General features: G+C 37.2%; 3 protein-coding genes across 3 annotated transcripts; 2 read left to right on the top strand and 1 right to left on the bottom strand.

The window, feature by feature from the left end:
• Positions 1-5,087: 5,087 nt before the first annotated feature.
• Positions 5,088-9,187, top strand: LOC141900003 (R-spondin-2-like). The gene is made up of 5 exons (XM_074786690.1): positions 5,088-5,256; positions 7,216-7,407; positions 7,740-7,904; positions 8,072-8,257; positions 8,675-9,187. Exons 1-5 carry the CDS (start codon positions 5,160-5,162, stop codon positions 8,857-8,859), a joined length of 825 nt encoding a protein of 274 aa, XP_074642791.1. The 5' UTR covers positions 5,088-5,159; the 3' UTR covers positions 8,860-9,187.
• Positions 9,188-10,107: 920 nt separating this feature from the next.
• LOC141900004 (uncharacterized) lies at positions 10,108-11,811 on the top strand. The gene is made up of 4 exons (XM_074786691.1): positions 10,108-10,184; positions 10,433-10,756; positions 10,938-11,017; positions 11,100-11,811. Exons 2-4 carry the CDS (start codon positions 10,445-10,447, stop codon positions 11,476-11,478), a joined length of 771 nt encoding a protein of 256 aa, XP_074642792.1. The 5' UTR covers positions 10,108-10,184; positions 10,433-10,444; the 3' UTR covers positions 11,479-11,811.
• Positions 11,812-14,957: 3,146 nt separating this feature from the next.
• Positions 14,958-15,968, bottom strand: LOC141900732 (synaptonemal complex central element protein 2-like). The gene is made up of 3 exons (XM_074787754.1): positions 15,895-15,968; positions 15,435-15,597; positions 14,958-15,152 (listed from the first exon to the last, which is right to left on the bottom strand). The coding sequence occupies exons 1-3, from the start codon at positions 15,963-15,965 to the stop codon at positions 14,967-14,969; spliced, it is 420 nt and encodes a 139-aa protein (XP_074643855.1). The 5' UTR covers positions 15,966-15,968; the 3' UTR covers positions 14,958-14,966.
• Positions 15,969-16,619: the final 651 nt, after the last annotated feature.

Raw genomic sequence — 16,619 nt, 5'->3', positions numbered from 1 at the left:
TATTTCTCTTGTAACCGCAATATCAAAACAAGTTAAAAGAGCGCTACTTAACAATTGTCATAATCATTTTATTTTACACACTCACATAAAGGACATCGGAACTGACGATCATCTTTCTCTAAGCTGTTCAAATCATCAATTCATTCGACTGAATTCGATAATTTGAACAGATACGTCAAACTATACGTGTCAGGTTCTCCGTTGTCTCCGCGCGGGCCGATAGAGCAGCTGTACCGCGAAACTGTTGTCGCAGTCACTCGACAAACACAACCCGATCTCTGCGTCAATTTGTATCTTTTGGGAAAAAATTACGGCGCAAACGTCGCGTCGCATATGTCTATAGTTGTGTTCGAAATCAATTTTTGGCATCGCATTTCCGACGTCTCCGCAGCGATCGAGCTGTTCAAATAGACGTAACATTCATTTATAAATATTTCATCGTGTCTTTCAGTTCGCATTGGATACACATTAGAATCAATGAAGAGCATGGCCTGCTTTCATTAGCGCTGCGATTTTCTGTTGACCAGGGTTTCCAATTCGCATTGAAGTATTTGAAAACTTACACAGTTATTAATTTCCCGTATGAAATTTTCCCTCCGGAGGCAAGCTAATATTTATTTTTGAGGGGTTCTGAGGGCCCTCGACGTCGTTCGGTAAGCGCATTAATTGATCGCGCGGGCGTGAGGTAAGAGCGGTGAAGAGGGAATCTTCTACGCGGAAAGAAATAGTTTGTGACTTTGTAAGCAGATGAGGGCTTTGGCCGCACGCTCGAATTTCAACTTCAACCACGCACAAAGAAAAAGGCGGCCAGAATAAAACATCTTTCAGCCGCGGCGTTAGTCTAAGAAATAAAGTAATAATGGCTAGTTGCATATTTGATTTTATTTGATTCCGGATCATGTTCTTCGAATGAAAGCAAGAATAAATGGCTTTTGTGTAAAATATATTTAACCACGAATATCAAGTTAACGTAGTCCGCCTGTGATGTACGTGCATGTGCTCGTATCAGCGGTGACAATAAAAAAGGCCCCAATTCTATTTCCATTTCTTATACAATGAAACTGTCAAACGGTTCTCAAGTTAAATATAACGCCATATTTGTATACATGTAAAGCATTTTTCGGTTAAAAGAAACCCTATGGACACATGCAAATAAAACAGTGAGTGATTTGAGAATGAATTGACAGCTCGGTGTCTTCGTTTCCAGTGTAAAACTATTCACTATGAGACCCGCCTGCGAATGAATAATATTAGAATATGTTTCGCATTAATATCAAGCCGGCTAGTCCCACAAAAAAATCACATTATCATAATATTTGTCGACTAATTAGTTAGATTTGTTGGGTGAATGAGAGGAAAAGTGAAAAGATTTTCATGGATCAGAACAAAACGATTTGCATAATGTTGCGATACGTTTGATACGCATAAATATATTCGTTGACTCTCAACTTATGATAATTATGTAAATTTGAGTAAGAATTCCACTCTTAATCGCCATCTCTTCGTCAGAAGTTTCTCAAAAACAAAGATCCATATACAACGCGTTCAAGTGTTGGATATTGAGACTCAACAAAGACGCCATCTATCGTAATGTAACAAGCAAATTCTTCGCCCGCGTTGTGTCGTGTATCGCGCATCAATCGACCTTTTTTCAGATACAGTTAAAAGTAGTATATACTTGGAGACTTTACTAATCTCACTACAAAATATCCGATGCGCATATTTACGTATTCTTGAGGAGCCAATCGCATTTTTCAACCGAGGTAAAAAGTGAAGTCGGTCGATGTATTTATCACCGGGAAGCGGATTCAAGGACAGGTGACCATAATCGTAAAAATCACCGCGAGATTCAGACATATTACACATGAATGCAGTGACACGAATTGAATCAATCAACTAAAACACGATTAATCTTTGATTCATGCACACGTCAGTTGTTAATTGCGTAGTTCACCGACATTTCTGCCATATATTTGTTGATGTACGGCGGTTTATAGCGATTTAAACGTCTTGATTTATACAGATATCGCACTGGTAAAACGGCGCTAGTTTTATGGACCCGGTTAACCTATTCTACCGCGAGTATTATAGAATAAACCGCAATCGCATCATCCTAAACTATCTATCGATGTTTATCGTAACGAGCAATTTTTGTACGATATTGAGCTCAGTTTCGTGCCCGATCAACGGTCAAATAACTCTATATTTTGCGTAAAGATGTCAGTTTTGGTGCGTCTGTATTTTTCATATCATCCCAGACCGTCGATATTTTTTTTTCATATTCATAAAAATCGAAATATTTAATCTGGAAAAATGTTTATACACTAGGACGTTCTGGAGAATACAGAAATCATAAATCAACAACTATCACGTGAAAGACTCCAAATCTAGCGATTTATTTCGTAATTTTGCATTTAGAAGAGCCATCAATATATACACTTTCTCTCATTTCATCATATACCATCTATGCATATGAATATATGACATTTGCAATTGACGATGCATTGTTTCATCAGAACTATCGGGAAGATTCTATATAAGAATAGCTTTCTCTCTCGCTAGCCGCTTCTTCAATACGTGTTTATTTCACCGAATCTCCAAACAGGAATGCTTTTATCACACAGCAGTTAATTGACTAATCTAAAGTTCACAGCGTTTAGAAAACTCGTTCTTTATTTTCTTATCGTGGAAATTTGTGGTTAGATTTGAACGTTTGTTTAGTGCGCAGTTTGTTTTTCTTTGTGTTCCTACACGCTGAGCCCAGCTGGTCAAAAAAACTATACACGTACGCTAAATATATATCCATTCATTTTAGGACGTAATCGAATACTATAAAGGATATATGCGCACACGCCTCCAGAAAAAGTGTGTTTTAACCTTGGTCACAGTTTGACCAAGCCGAGTCATCACAAGGACACGTGGCTGCATTGACCTTTATGCACCGACCCCTGTTACACTTTTGTGACTGATATTCTGTTGACCCCGAAGTCACAATAGTTCATTTCCTATTGTTTCAGCATAAAATCAATTTTAAGATATTGTGGAACTTGAATGTTTAATCATACATATGTTTCATATACCCTAGAACAGCCACAGATCGTGTTTTCGGTGAATTCGATCTTTTTGAACGTGAAAACTGAGAGTTGTTATGGTTGCATCTTCAAACGTTTGCAAGCAGAAATAGCCGGGCAAAAGTATAGGGTATTTATTATTATAAAACAACACTCTACGCGAGCTATTCACTTTGAAGAGTTGACGATAACATCTACCGACTCTTTAATAATGATAAAATTCAAAGAATCATCTGCCGAATGATTTCTATTGAACGGAAACCTTCGTACACAGTTTATCATACTGACGTCATAACGGCACTACATCTCGCGTTGGACAAAAGTCTGCAGCCTTTCAAAAAACCATAAAGAAACATTTCTGGCGGCCCGACCCGAGAATTAACTTTTATTCGTTATCGAATTCGAGGGCCTACTTCTTGTGAATTTCCCATATCGTGGATACAGGCAATGAAAAAACTTCAGATTTCAAAGGAAAGCAATAGCTGTAAGGAATGACCTCAAAAATGAAAATCTTTTATGATTCGGTAATTTAATCAAAACAGCTACAGGGCTAGCAGGTTCACAGGTTATTGGGAACTAATTCACCATGTCACGCAGATTTTATAAACGAATGTGAATTAAGGTATTTTTTGTGCGCAGTAATATTGTGTATCCTAATTGTAGCCGTGGGGTCTATGTGAACTACACCGTTAATCCTCAGATAACCGCAACTTTGATATGGAGCAACAACATCCAGACTGTGGGTGTCTCTACATTAGGAACAGTTAGAGTTCCTTCCGATGAGAAGGAATCTTATAGAATTTACCCGTGTTAGATTGAAAACACTTGAAGAAGAAATTAATTTGTAACTGTCGGGTTAACGTAGCGCGATTGTTGTCCTGAGGCTAAATAAATAAGATTTATGTTCGTAATCCTTGTCAGAATTCGTTCAACAGATACATTTATGTCCTTGCATCAAGTTTCAGAATTTGTTGCTGTCACTTCGAGATTCCAGTTAGTTCAGTGCGAGAACAGATACCCGCCAAGCCGTGTAGATACCTCTCGTGCATGCGCAGTAACACCAGCCTATGGAATAGAAGGATGGCGTCGAGCTAAAAAACGTGTTCGTTTCTAAATAGAGGAATTATCTGCACATTTGAAACAGTGTCTGTAGTAAATATTGCAATCAGGCACGACTCAACATGTCAAATTTATCCATTTTCTCGTCAATTGAGACATAGATCCCGTGCACTACTAGTCTGCCGTCGTTATGTGACCCGAGTACATGCAGGGATTACCGACTTACATCAGAAAGGTTTTTTAGGCAATTTATGGATGGTTTGTTGAATGGATACTTATTCAATTGTCGTCACTCTTCACTAATACGTCGATTGTCGGCTGTGACAGAGAACGCGCGCTCATTGAAACAGCCTCGCAACTGTTAAAAGGCGGTCGCAAGGATTGAACGTCAAGATGTGAGAAAGGAATATCCGAGCAAAGCATTTTACGATCAGGTTTTGTTGGTTTCTTGTGAGAATTTGATTTTTAGACCTTCACTTCATTCTAAATCGATTCGTAAATATCGCGCATTCAATCGAATACTCACGCATCGACTCATTCATATTATATTACCTTCAAATTAGTTGCGTTTTTGTTTGTTCAAATATATCGAAAATAGTTCAAGAGAGAAAGGAGAACGAGCCGCCGGTCGAGTTCACGGATAATTGTGAAAGTGGGCGCTTTCAACGTTAATTAAACCGTGCGTTTATTACGCCGTAAAAACTGATTGGATCCTAGGTGTTTATGTCAACCGCGCGTATATTTATCGATACGGAAGAAAAGGTTTAACGAGCGTCTGCCATAAATTCCACTGGTTACAATGTCCTCCTCTCCAATGCGTCAATTTCACACGTTGTTTTGGTCTACAAAGCGGACAGATTGACCGCTACACGCAGCCCGTCTATCGGTTATGGAAAATGCATACTTCAACGATTTGTAACTTTCGGCAGTGAATTTCAAATTGTTCAGATACTTTAGCTGAATTGATCATTTTTTCTCTAAATGGGTGAAACGTGACGGATATCGTAAAGAAGAATATTGAAAATAAATATGACGAGGGAATTCTGGATTTGGATTTGTTTATTACTAAATGTTTCGCTGACCTTTGCGGAGGAAGAGAAACAACAAAACAATAGAACCAAACGAAGTAAGTAAACGTAAATACGTCATAATGATTTCAAAAATGTCACACAAATTATTTGATGCTGCGAAAAAGGAATTTTCAAAAACTTCATCTAATGAAATCTGGTCGCTATATAGTTGATTATGAATAACGAAAACATTATCAAAGAATCAATGACGAAATTTCTTCCGATAGATCTCTAACGTTGACGTCCGAAATCATTGCAGTTTTAGTACGATTTAATTCAATCAATCAGAAATACATCGGGCAAATACTTATCAATCTATATTGATATAAACCTGGCGTAAAATTCGATATTTAATACCTGGAGGGTAAGGTGCGACCGATGTAGCCTGAGATGTTGCACGATTTTAATTGCACCGACTTTAGACGAGAGATAGCGCGTTATGAAACAGAATATGCCGTTAAAAACGCAGAATTCTTTGATCTAATTGATTATCAAAGCGTTAGATCAACGAAAGGTGTTAAGTTTCTGTTTAAGTCACGGAATTTTCCCTTATTCCCGCCGGTAATGTTCCGTAATTAACAACCATGTTTCTAGACATATTTCTCATACCGACTGCGGCTCCCGATGTAATTTTTCTATCAAGTCACAACTCGAGATTTTAAGTGTAAAATAACACATTTTTACGGTATATCATTATCACGATATTGGCAACAAAGAAGTCTGGTAAAAATCCTAAGATGATTAATTTCGGGTAAAATGTGTGAAGCATAAGTTGGGATCTATAAAAAATCGTATGCAAACTTTTGTAATCTAAAGAGGGCTGACCGGTTCCTTTTGACCAGTGGCGTAGTCCGAATTCGAAATTCGACTTAAGGTAAAGAACTGACTGATATAGTTCCTTGTTAAAAATATAAAATTCATTTTCATATATACAGCAGACATTTTAATGTTCTCACGGTTTACAGAATCAGTAACACGACGTCTATTGCCTAAAGCTCTGACAATATACAAATTCTTTTCTCTCGAAGAGAACCGAATAATACAACATTCATATTTGCCTGATCTTTGTTCTGATAAGACCGGTACAAGTTCATACTGCTATGAATTCTTAGTCGGTTGTTTGAACCATGGTTTTGAATTTTGCCAATTAGTCGAAAATGTCCAATTCTACCAAAAACTGTAATGAGCCTGGTGATTTCGTACAAACTGTATACGTTATTTCATATCAAGTTTGATGAAAAGTCCAATTTCGAGACCAATGAGAATATTTAACATATAACCAATTGACACCTTAAAGAGAAAATTAAATCAAGTGTTCTTAGAAGTATTTTGACATTTAGTTCACGATGATTTAAACAGTAGAATTTGACATTTCATTGATGAAAGTAAAGACTCTAAACACATGTCTCATTATTTCCCTTCGAATCAGGAATTAGAAAATGGCGTCAATTAAAATTTTTCAAGTGGTTGAACGATCGCGTTGAACATGGTTAAATATATCGGTCGAAAGGGAGTGAAATGAACGATACATTTTACATTTGGTTCGTCGAGTCGGCGGAACAAAAGCGAATAAATTCGATACCATACAGGGAGGTTGTTACCACACTGAGGGGCACATTCACCAAGTCACACACTCAAAAACGAACGACAATGCGGTCTATTTCACTCAACATACAAAATCGGTTCTATTTTTGCGGTCAATTGTCGTTGCCTTTTTACAGAAAGTTTCATTGAAAATTCTAAAATTGCACGTGTGCATTGCAGACTTTATATTATGAGTACGAAACGTTTTTTATATAAACATTTATTATTCTTATGGCATAATTCAGATTTCGTGCTTAGTGCTTTATAGATATCTGTTCTAATCATTGATTTAATTTTAGATTTTTGTAATTTAATCAAGGTTCGCACGACGATATAAACACGATATATTGATATCTAAATGTCGTCTAGTCAAATACACCGCAGTTATACACATATCTACATGATGCTATCATTTTTTGCCATATTTTCAGCTATTATTGGTTATTATCCAATATGTCCTCCTGGTTGTACGAGTTGTTCAATGGTTAATGGTTGCGTTACTTGTGAAGCTCGAAGATTTATGTATTTACATCGGTCTGGGATGACGCAAAAAGGTTACTGCATGCATACCTGTCCCATGCCGTACTTCGGCGCGAGGAAAAAAGGATATCGTTATTGTTCAAGTGAGTTTTAATGATGATGATATCAGATTCTTTATTCCAGAAATTATAGTTCCGCAAATTAAATAAATCAGCATTAATACAATCTCCCTTAGTGAATTGCTCCCGATGTGCCATATTTACTGGCACAATATATGAACATAAAATCAATCTAGATATCCACAATTCTTATCTATAGAAAGGTTTTGTAACGGTGATTGTGTCGCATACGTACAGGAATTGTGTGGGTTTTTTATGTCGATAACTTTCCTCAGATAGCTACACGCGTTCATCCTGTCTGTATCTCACGCGGTCGCGATGTATCTCGTTAATTACGATGATTTTGATAATTTCAGAATGCCGCATACCGAACTGTAAACAATGCCACAGTAGACATTACTGCATCAGATGTGAGCCCGGCTACGCTGCCATTAAAGGCCATTGCATCAAAATTTGTTCCGAAGACGAAAAATCCCAAATAACTGAAAATAACGATAAAATGCTTCACTGCGTCAGTAATGGTAAGATACAGATTGCAAAATCTAGACCTACGTATAGATCGAGCTTATCGGCAAAACACCGTGCATCCAATTCCACTGTTCAGGCTTTTATTTAACTAGGATAGATTCAGAAACTGGTTCCTGTATTTTTTTCTAAGTATTAATTGATTGTATTTGTATGTTTGAAGTCGATTGTCAAGTGACTCGGTGGAGTAAATGGGGACCATGTTTGAGAAAGGGTGAGACGTGTGGCTACAAACACGGTGTACAGACTCGAACCCGGGCTGTTCTTCAACAGCCTTTGGGAAACGTAAGACGCTGCCCGTCGCTACTGGCCAGAAAACGATGTAAAATGACTATGCGGAAGTGTGTAGGTATGTAAGCGAGGATGAGTCACAAATTTTCTGTAATTTTGTCTTCTCGTTATACAAATAATTTCGTCAAGAATGGCAGTTTAATGCACATCTTCGCCACGAGCGAAAATTATACCTGTCACGTTTCCAAAAATACGCGCATTTGCTCTTACGGGTCTGATATACGATATACTGACTCCATGGTTACTGGTGGGATGGGATGGGAAGACTTCAGAGATTAAATACTGTTACCATTTACTCGCTTTGGGCGCTACGAACATTGAGAAAATTTGCTGTACGAGAGATATAACAAAAGTTTAAATCTACATACGATAGGTAATACAATACCAATAGAATTGAATGAGTATAGGCCAAATCACCACGGGGCCGGGGTAACCGAGATTCGAAAAAATGCTTCATTAATCTATTATTTAACAGATCTGATCTCAAACCATTCTGAACCGAGGTACGGCAACAACGAACCTTCAAAAGGGGAGAAATCCTGGTCACGTGATAATAGCTGGCACAATCGCAGACGAAAAAAGAGAAAACAACAACGCGCAAATAAACGCCGGAAACGACGTCAAAGAAAACGAAATAGGAAACATCGTGTGAAGAACTGATGAACAATTTGCTTAATTGAATGCGTTTTTTGGGCGATTTATCGGCGAAATGATCGTCATTAAGAGTATGGAAAATCTTTATATTGATAAATATATATAGATGAAAGTACAAGTGGGGGGAATCTGGTTTACAGGTCGACTGTGCAATATAATGATTCTTTCTTTCATTTGATTGGAGTTCTTTGTTGTATAAATATTGTGAATGGTCAAAGTAACTACGGGTCATCATCACAGAATGTCTAGATACCAGTATGTTTAGAAAATAGATGATAAATCACTTGATCAATTGGTATCATCATTGTTCTCAGAAAAAAATGTTGTAAAGTGAAGAAACCATTTTAAATTCTTTTGATAAGATTTGTGTTATTAATGATATAACTTTGTACAAAATGTTCGTAGATGTAGTAATAAAAGTATCATATAATTACAATATCATTCGCTTATTCAGTAGATTCGAGTATGCCAGTGACGGAGGACTTTCAGAATAAGCAAAATAAGGGCATCGGAAAAGTAATACTTTTTGTTAATAGCTAAAACTAGGGCTACAGCTTAGAGAGACCATCTTAGCGGTATAGCGAATCTGAAATCTTAGTTTTAAGATAAAGAGACGACTGGACTTAAAGCCAGGCGTTGGTCGGCCTTACTACTTGCTGCCACTTGATGCGATCGTTGCAACTGGTCGCAAATGGCTGTGTTATGTCGATTGGGTTGACAATCGCATCGCAACGAGTCGCTGGAGGTGAACCGGTCGGGCGGCTATAATCCAAATAATGGATCCAGTTTCTGAAGGGCGCGTTTGGGCGGATGTACACTTTTGCAAGTTGCAGAATCATAAATCATCCCAATGGCAATCGATCCATAACATACAATTTTACCTGCATGGAAAATTGAAATAAGTACAGTTACGATAGACGGCGCTTCTGAAATAACTCGCTCACCATCGAGAATAATAGATCGCAATTCTAATTAAATCTAACGGGTCGAAATTCTTTTATGATTTCCCTTTCAATAAATCGAAAACTAGATTCGTAACAGTTAGAAAGAAAAGGCCACCTTGCAATAAACCCACTTACAGTCAAGCGTTGCACGATTACAACGGTGGCAAAAATATGTGTTCTTTCATCCATTGTGCATTTATTCTATATAGAATAACTTTGTAGGTAGGATTTATAAGCTTAATATCAATGATTTCAATAGAGTTTCGAATGTTTTGGTATTTCAAAAAAAAAAGCTCGAAGAAAGTGGGCCTCGCACTGACACAGGAGTAGTGTATGTATAACTCGTATGGTTCTGAAACGACAAATCCACAAGAAAAAAACAATGAAGTAAGTGCAAAAATGATTATTAAAGAAGGTAGATATTCATTTCTAAATGCATAAGAATTAGAGGAACGCGTCTTGAATAATTGAGTAGAAATATGCGAAATATATCTAAAGGCCCCTTGATTATTCGTTTGCAGAATGTCGGCTTTGATAACATCAATTCAATCCTTTATACTTCTCACAAAATTACGTGCGTAATTTGCACAACTTTCTCTACGCATAATCAAGATGTTTATCAATGCCCTTTTTAGGTGTGTTGAACAATGGTACGTAGTAAAAGACGGATAAAGGGTCATTACAAACAGGATAGCATGGGAAGAGATATCGCTACGGAGCGTAAGGCTCGACTTCGAGGAAAATCCAATTCCGGCGGTTGTCTACCTCCGCCTGATGAGGGTTCATTCTTCGTGGACAAATCTGGATTTATAATGGTATTAATTGGATCTTTGTGTTTGATAGCGGGACAAGCATTAATGATTTTAGGATTTATATACACGAGAAACGAATGTCCTTTATCAACAGATGATAACAGTACCGTATTACTCTGTAATTGTTCATGTTTAGGGGATAACTCCGTAAGTTCCCTTCTATATTTCAATTATCGTATTTTTTCACAAATTGAAAAAGAGAAATTATGTTCTTATTTGATTTTGTTTGTGCTGCCGCGTTCGTTTTATAAGTCCATCTGCCGAGGTTACATAATTTACTCAAATGACAGAGTTTTTAATACCGGACGCATGTTGATATTTTCTCCAGGGTATTATGGGTGATGATGAGGGAATTCGGCTTGGTGCAGCAATATCAGATGAAACGGAAGATGACGTAGAACCTTGGTGGTGAGTTACGAAGGAGGGATGTGCGCTTGGAGGCTTTTGTTTTCATGAGTAAAACCTTTACTCCACTTGATTATTCTTTCAGGGATACTGAACCTGAATTGCCACCGCCAGAAGTAATTGCCAAACCTGAAACAAGGCAACCAGAACAAATACCTATAACTGTGGTTGATAGAACTACAGTGACGTCACAGCTACGGACTACAGCATCCGGTCGTAGTTCTACCTCTAAAACTAGTACTATCAAACCAACGATTAAAACTAATCCTCCAATATCAACTACTCCTCCGACAACTACTACTCCAATAACTACTACCACTACTCGTAAAACGACGACCCCCATTACGACGACAACTACTTCTAATAATCTGGATAATTTGTGCAGTTTGTACAAATCTGGCAAAGATCTACCAGGAACCGATATTGAGTGGTTATTGAAGATCCTGGGAAAGGATTGTCTTTAAGGTGTCGAAATAAAGTTGGATACGCAATCCTATATAATGTCAGAGAAATAGATAAATTCGGGCCAATTTCACCACAGTGAAACTTATTTGGGCATTTTATAACAATTTCGAGATTACTGATATAAAAAACGAAATAGTTACGCGAAAAAACCTGACAACCAAAATAATAGCTTTCGTACTGAATAATCAAGTATGCTATTCCTTACGTTTTATCATCAAAGTGCCAATTACAAGAGTTTATATGTATTTACATCTAACTTGATAACTAAATGGTCGTTTATTTGACTGATGATATAAATATATAATTTAGAAACATAAATAAATAAACAAATCCCTGTGATACAGATTTCATCATATATAATGTTTTGTAATGAAATAGATAATAAATATTTGTGTTATTATTCTATCAATGATAATTTGTTCGTTTCTGGTGAAGATGCCCATCACGATTTAGATCTGCTGTCCGTGACGGTGTGACCCCCGTGAAGACGACGTCAAACTGTAGCTTCCGTCCAGTGTCTCTGCTCATTTACCGAAAGTATTAACGTCATTAGCAATTCATCGCGAGAAGAAACTAGAAATTGTAGATTCAGCTCAGATAAATATACTCGACGGTCACCGCAATAGTATATTCCTCGCAAGATTGTCAAACACTTCATACAAAAGAGTCTTATTGAAAGTTCAATTTATGCATGTGAACAGCACTAGAAACGGGTTTCACCAGTACTGCGGTACCTACTTGCATTACACCTCGATCTGTATATGGTTTTAAACGAGAATTTAATAGAGAAGGTATGATCTGCAGTCGGCGGTTGTTGTTGGTATTTCATTGAGCAAGACGGTAAGTAAACTCCGTCATCGAGTATATATTTGTAGAATTATGTACATCTACATATTATGAGAGATTAATTGGTCTCATGAAGTTCTGTTTATTTGCATTTTACGAGTGACTGATTTCGCATAATACTGTAACTCATACTGCGTATCGTCATTTACAAAACAGATTTGATTAATATATATATCTTTTACGAGAGTAATACAGTACTTAACAAATTACTTCATTAATCGTGGAAAAATTATGACAAAGTTGATATTTCTTTTCAATTTCAAATGACCATTTTTGAAAGTTTTGATCGTCTTTTGTACAATAGGGCCTATAATCACGTTTTATGAACGTGCAGAGCCCGGTTGAAAAACTTGAAGCTCACTGATCACTCGCTAGGAGGAATAGACCTGGGAAACTATATCTATGTCACCATCCCCTTCCTGTTAATATTAGCTTGGTTTCGGTATTGAATAATTCACATTTCAATTGTCAAGTTTTGCAACATTCGCGCAGCCGTACTGTATAGCTTACTTCAACATCAACGATAGAAACAAACGCGGTGTGAATGTGTCAGTATATCATCCGGATTAACTAGATATGAATTCAGTGGTGACTATATTTACAAGCTATTTGTATTGAAATATCCGTTACGAAAAGGGTATTTTGAAGTAACCATGGATTCCTCATTAGTGTGAAGTTCCAATTTTGATATATATGTAGCGCGACATTCTCCATTCACTTATCAAAATGAATGATTAGATGCTGAAATTAGATCTTATTGAAACAGGCGTGGGACGCAAGTTTAATTAATGGTGGTTCATTCGGTGTCTCGAGTAACGTCGGATATTTTTCTTCAATTATCCATCAGGAAAATGCCGGAGTCAGCCGATCACACAGCTGCAGCAGCCGATGAGGAGAGGGAGTCGTTCGTCGAACAGGAGCAGCCGAATAAAAAATCCGAATCAGCCGCGATTTTATTGAAAAAGAAAGAGTTCGTGTTCGTACTTTTGGGCGGAATATTTCTGATTGTTGGTCTGGTGTTTTTTATCGTCAGCGCGTTGAACTATCGGGCTCAATGCTCGAATAACTGTGCGTGTAACTGCGAGACGCAGGTAAGTTTGAAAAATACTGACCGTACAGGACCCCCAGTCGGGCAATTGGGGGTTAAAACTCGAATTGATAGTAAAATTAAGAAACGAGCTAATCTATTCTCTAACTCAAGTGTCAGAATTAGCCCACAACTACATCATGTATGAATAGCGGCCCTTTTTTGTTTCGTGAATTGAATTTCAATCGAATTGAAAACATTAAAAAAACTTGACCTAAATTACGTGTCGAATTATTCTTTTTTGAAATCAAACCACCTCTGTAGATTTATTCGACCTATCTTATTTAACAAACGTTTAGGTTTTATGTAAGTTCAAGTTATTTACAGGGCTGTCCATGTTACAACGCGAAATTCCCCGAGTGAATGTGCGTGTGAATTGGAGAAACCTTTTTGATTAAAAATGTTACAGTTAATTCATTGTTTCATGAATATCACGTATTTACGAATAAACGCGTGGGCAATAAATAGCATCCAAATTGTTTTCAGGTTTCCCAAAGGATCGCCAAATTCCTGAGTTCCCACGTGTAATGAATTTTCCAGGTTTTACGGGTCAGTAGTGGCCAAACTGTCATTGATTTCACACTCACATCACGACGCACGAGTTTGTTATAAAACGATTCCGGAATCTAAAAATCTTTTTTTTTTCAAACGTAATTGCGCCTAGCCACTGACGACGATCCGTATCCTCGTCCGGTTGCCATGGCGACGCGTCCGCGGTGTTTTGCCTCTTGCCTAGAATTTACGGTCACTGGAAATAATCAATTGAATATTAATAGAATCTTAATTAATATTTACAGATGACGGGATGATAGTTTGAAAAGAACTCAACATCTCATTTCCTTTGCTTCGGTTGTATGATAATGTATTATGAAAATGTTTTGTATTTTGCAGGTTGAGATGCCAGACCCAACGTCGAGTGTGGTCAAATACCAGGAGCAGGGCAGATAAACTTTTGAATCATGTCGTTTTGTTTTTAGTTCTTTTGTTAAATATATAACGCGTAAATATATGTAATATACACTAGATGTGCTGTAAAACTGATTGTCTTTTTGTAATTTTAATTTTGGTATTTTAAAGTTAGGCCCTGTCATTATATACTGTTACATATACGGTAAAAGTCCTTTGCCGCTGTGGTACCTATGAAAAACATGGCGTTATAACGGATTTGGCGTCATAAAGAATCCATTGAATTTGTGTTACTTTGAGCAAATTTGTTCTATGAAAAAAATGTCGGCATTTTAAGTGAGCAGAGGCGTTAAAAACGATTGCAGCGTTATAACAGCTTCGACTTACGTAGAATTCAAAAGAATGTTTAATCGTTTTATGCCATCCGCGATATCAGGGATATTTAATGAATAAATCATTGCCGTTTAAAACAGAAAATACAAAAAAATAACTGTATTTCAAAACAACATATATATACTCGAACAATATTACATCAATTTGATATATAATATTGTTTCCATTGGGAATCTCTAAATAACAGGAACATGAAATCATTGTGATTGTATGTAAAACGCCTATCTACATAAAACGCCACCTAAAACGATTGTTTTAAGTTTTCTGTAAGTCCGCGTACAAAACTGTTAATGAATGTTTAAACTGTTCTAATTCTTCCTCCAGTTTTCCGACATTGTCCAAAATCTCGAATAATTTCCGCGTTTTTTCCTGGAGAATTGCGCCCTGTTTTGTGTACAAGTTGTACACATTTTGTTCGACGAGATCGTAACTTTTTTCTATCTGAAATTATACGTAATATGAAACCTATCTGTAACAACTACATGCTGTGTGTATCAATCAATCAATCTAGAATTTTCATACGCTTGATTAAGTGATATTCAGTTCATAAAGTCTAACATGTAATGCCTAACATTTACATAGGAATCTTGTCGTAAAAAACCAACACCCAAATTGAACGCCATTTTTCTTTAGATTTTTACACACAGACATTAGATACTGATTAACGATAAATTGAAATTTGTTTTGAAATCTTCACACTTTAAACCATATTTCTTCACTTACTTGTAAATCTATGGCTTTTTTGTAAGCATTGAGAAGGTCGTTATCTCGTTTTCTATTATAATTGATTTCATCGAATAGTTGACGCGCTTTATCGCGAAACGTTTTGCTGTAGGTTACTTCTGAGTCTCCCGTATTTTCGATGTCTTGAGCTGCGGATTTGTCGCTAAAATGGAATTCGGAGAGTTTTTTTCATGACAAATTCCACCACCCGAAACACCTGCCATTACTTCGAAGTATCCACCATTCCGACAATTCCAGGGGTGGTTTACAGGGAGAGATTGTTGTTGAAAAGAATATTGGAAAATGTAAGGAAAAAAGAATTATTGATTGTAAATGCTGAGGGAGGACCCGCCCACAGGCACCTGTTGCCACTCTACGTCCCTGCCACTGCAAAAATCAATTTCCTTTTATACACCCCCTTTTAAAATTCAACTGTATATTAGGCATAGACCTACAGTACCTGCCATTGAGGGGATAATGTTCATCACTTGTAACATGAGCATTATCGTGATCATTTTTCGTTGGTTCCATTTTTCACAATCAATCGACGGCAGATTCACTACCAAAATAAAAGTGATCATTGATTCTTATTGATAACAGTTAATTAGAATTTGTATGATGTAGCGAATCGTCGGAATGATCAGGGTGGACTTTTGATTTTCCACCTGACGGGATCGGATGGAGACTGCAGGGCAGGGGTAGGCCTACAGTCTCACAATCGAGCATTTTTGCATCCACTTCTTCCACACGACGGCATCACTGACCAAATGTGGAAATGGAATGTCAACAATGCGGATTTGGCAAACTATTATAATGTCCCACTGGACAGACAGATAAATGAGTCAGATCCATTAACAATTTGAGTTTAAAAGTGCCGTAGTAAATGGTAGCCTACTGGACTTAAAAGCGAGAGAGCAAAACAAGGCTAACGTACGTACCGACCGACGACACGAATAGTGTGAATGGATCAGAGATGTTTTGTACGAGCCGCGCTATGACACTGAGAAAGGACAATCACATTGTATCGTTTGAGGAGGTGAGAAAGATTGTGAGTTTTCAAAGATGGACGCTTTATTATCCCGTGTCGTATGGAAAAAAGTACTATTTTCGAAAATTAGATTGGTCCTAAAACCTAACAAATGAAGTGAAGTTGATCATTAAAAGGTGTGTTACTTGAAATTAGAT

This window comes from Tubulanus polymorphus, chromosome 2 (genome assembly GCF_964204645.1).
Source record: "Tubulanus polymorphus chromosome 2, tnTubPoly1.2, whole genome shotgun sequence".
Lineage (NCBI taxonomy): Eukaryota > Metazoa > Nemertea > Palaeonemertea > Tubulaniformes > Tubulanidae > Tubulanus > Tubulanus polymorphus.
This window is presented reverse-complemented; position numbering and strand designations above follow the sequence as displayed.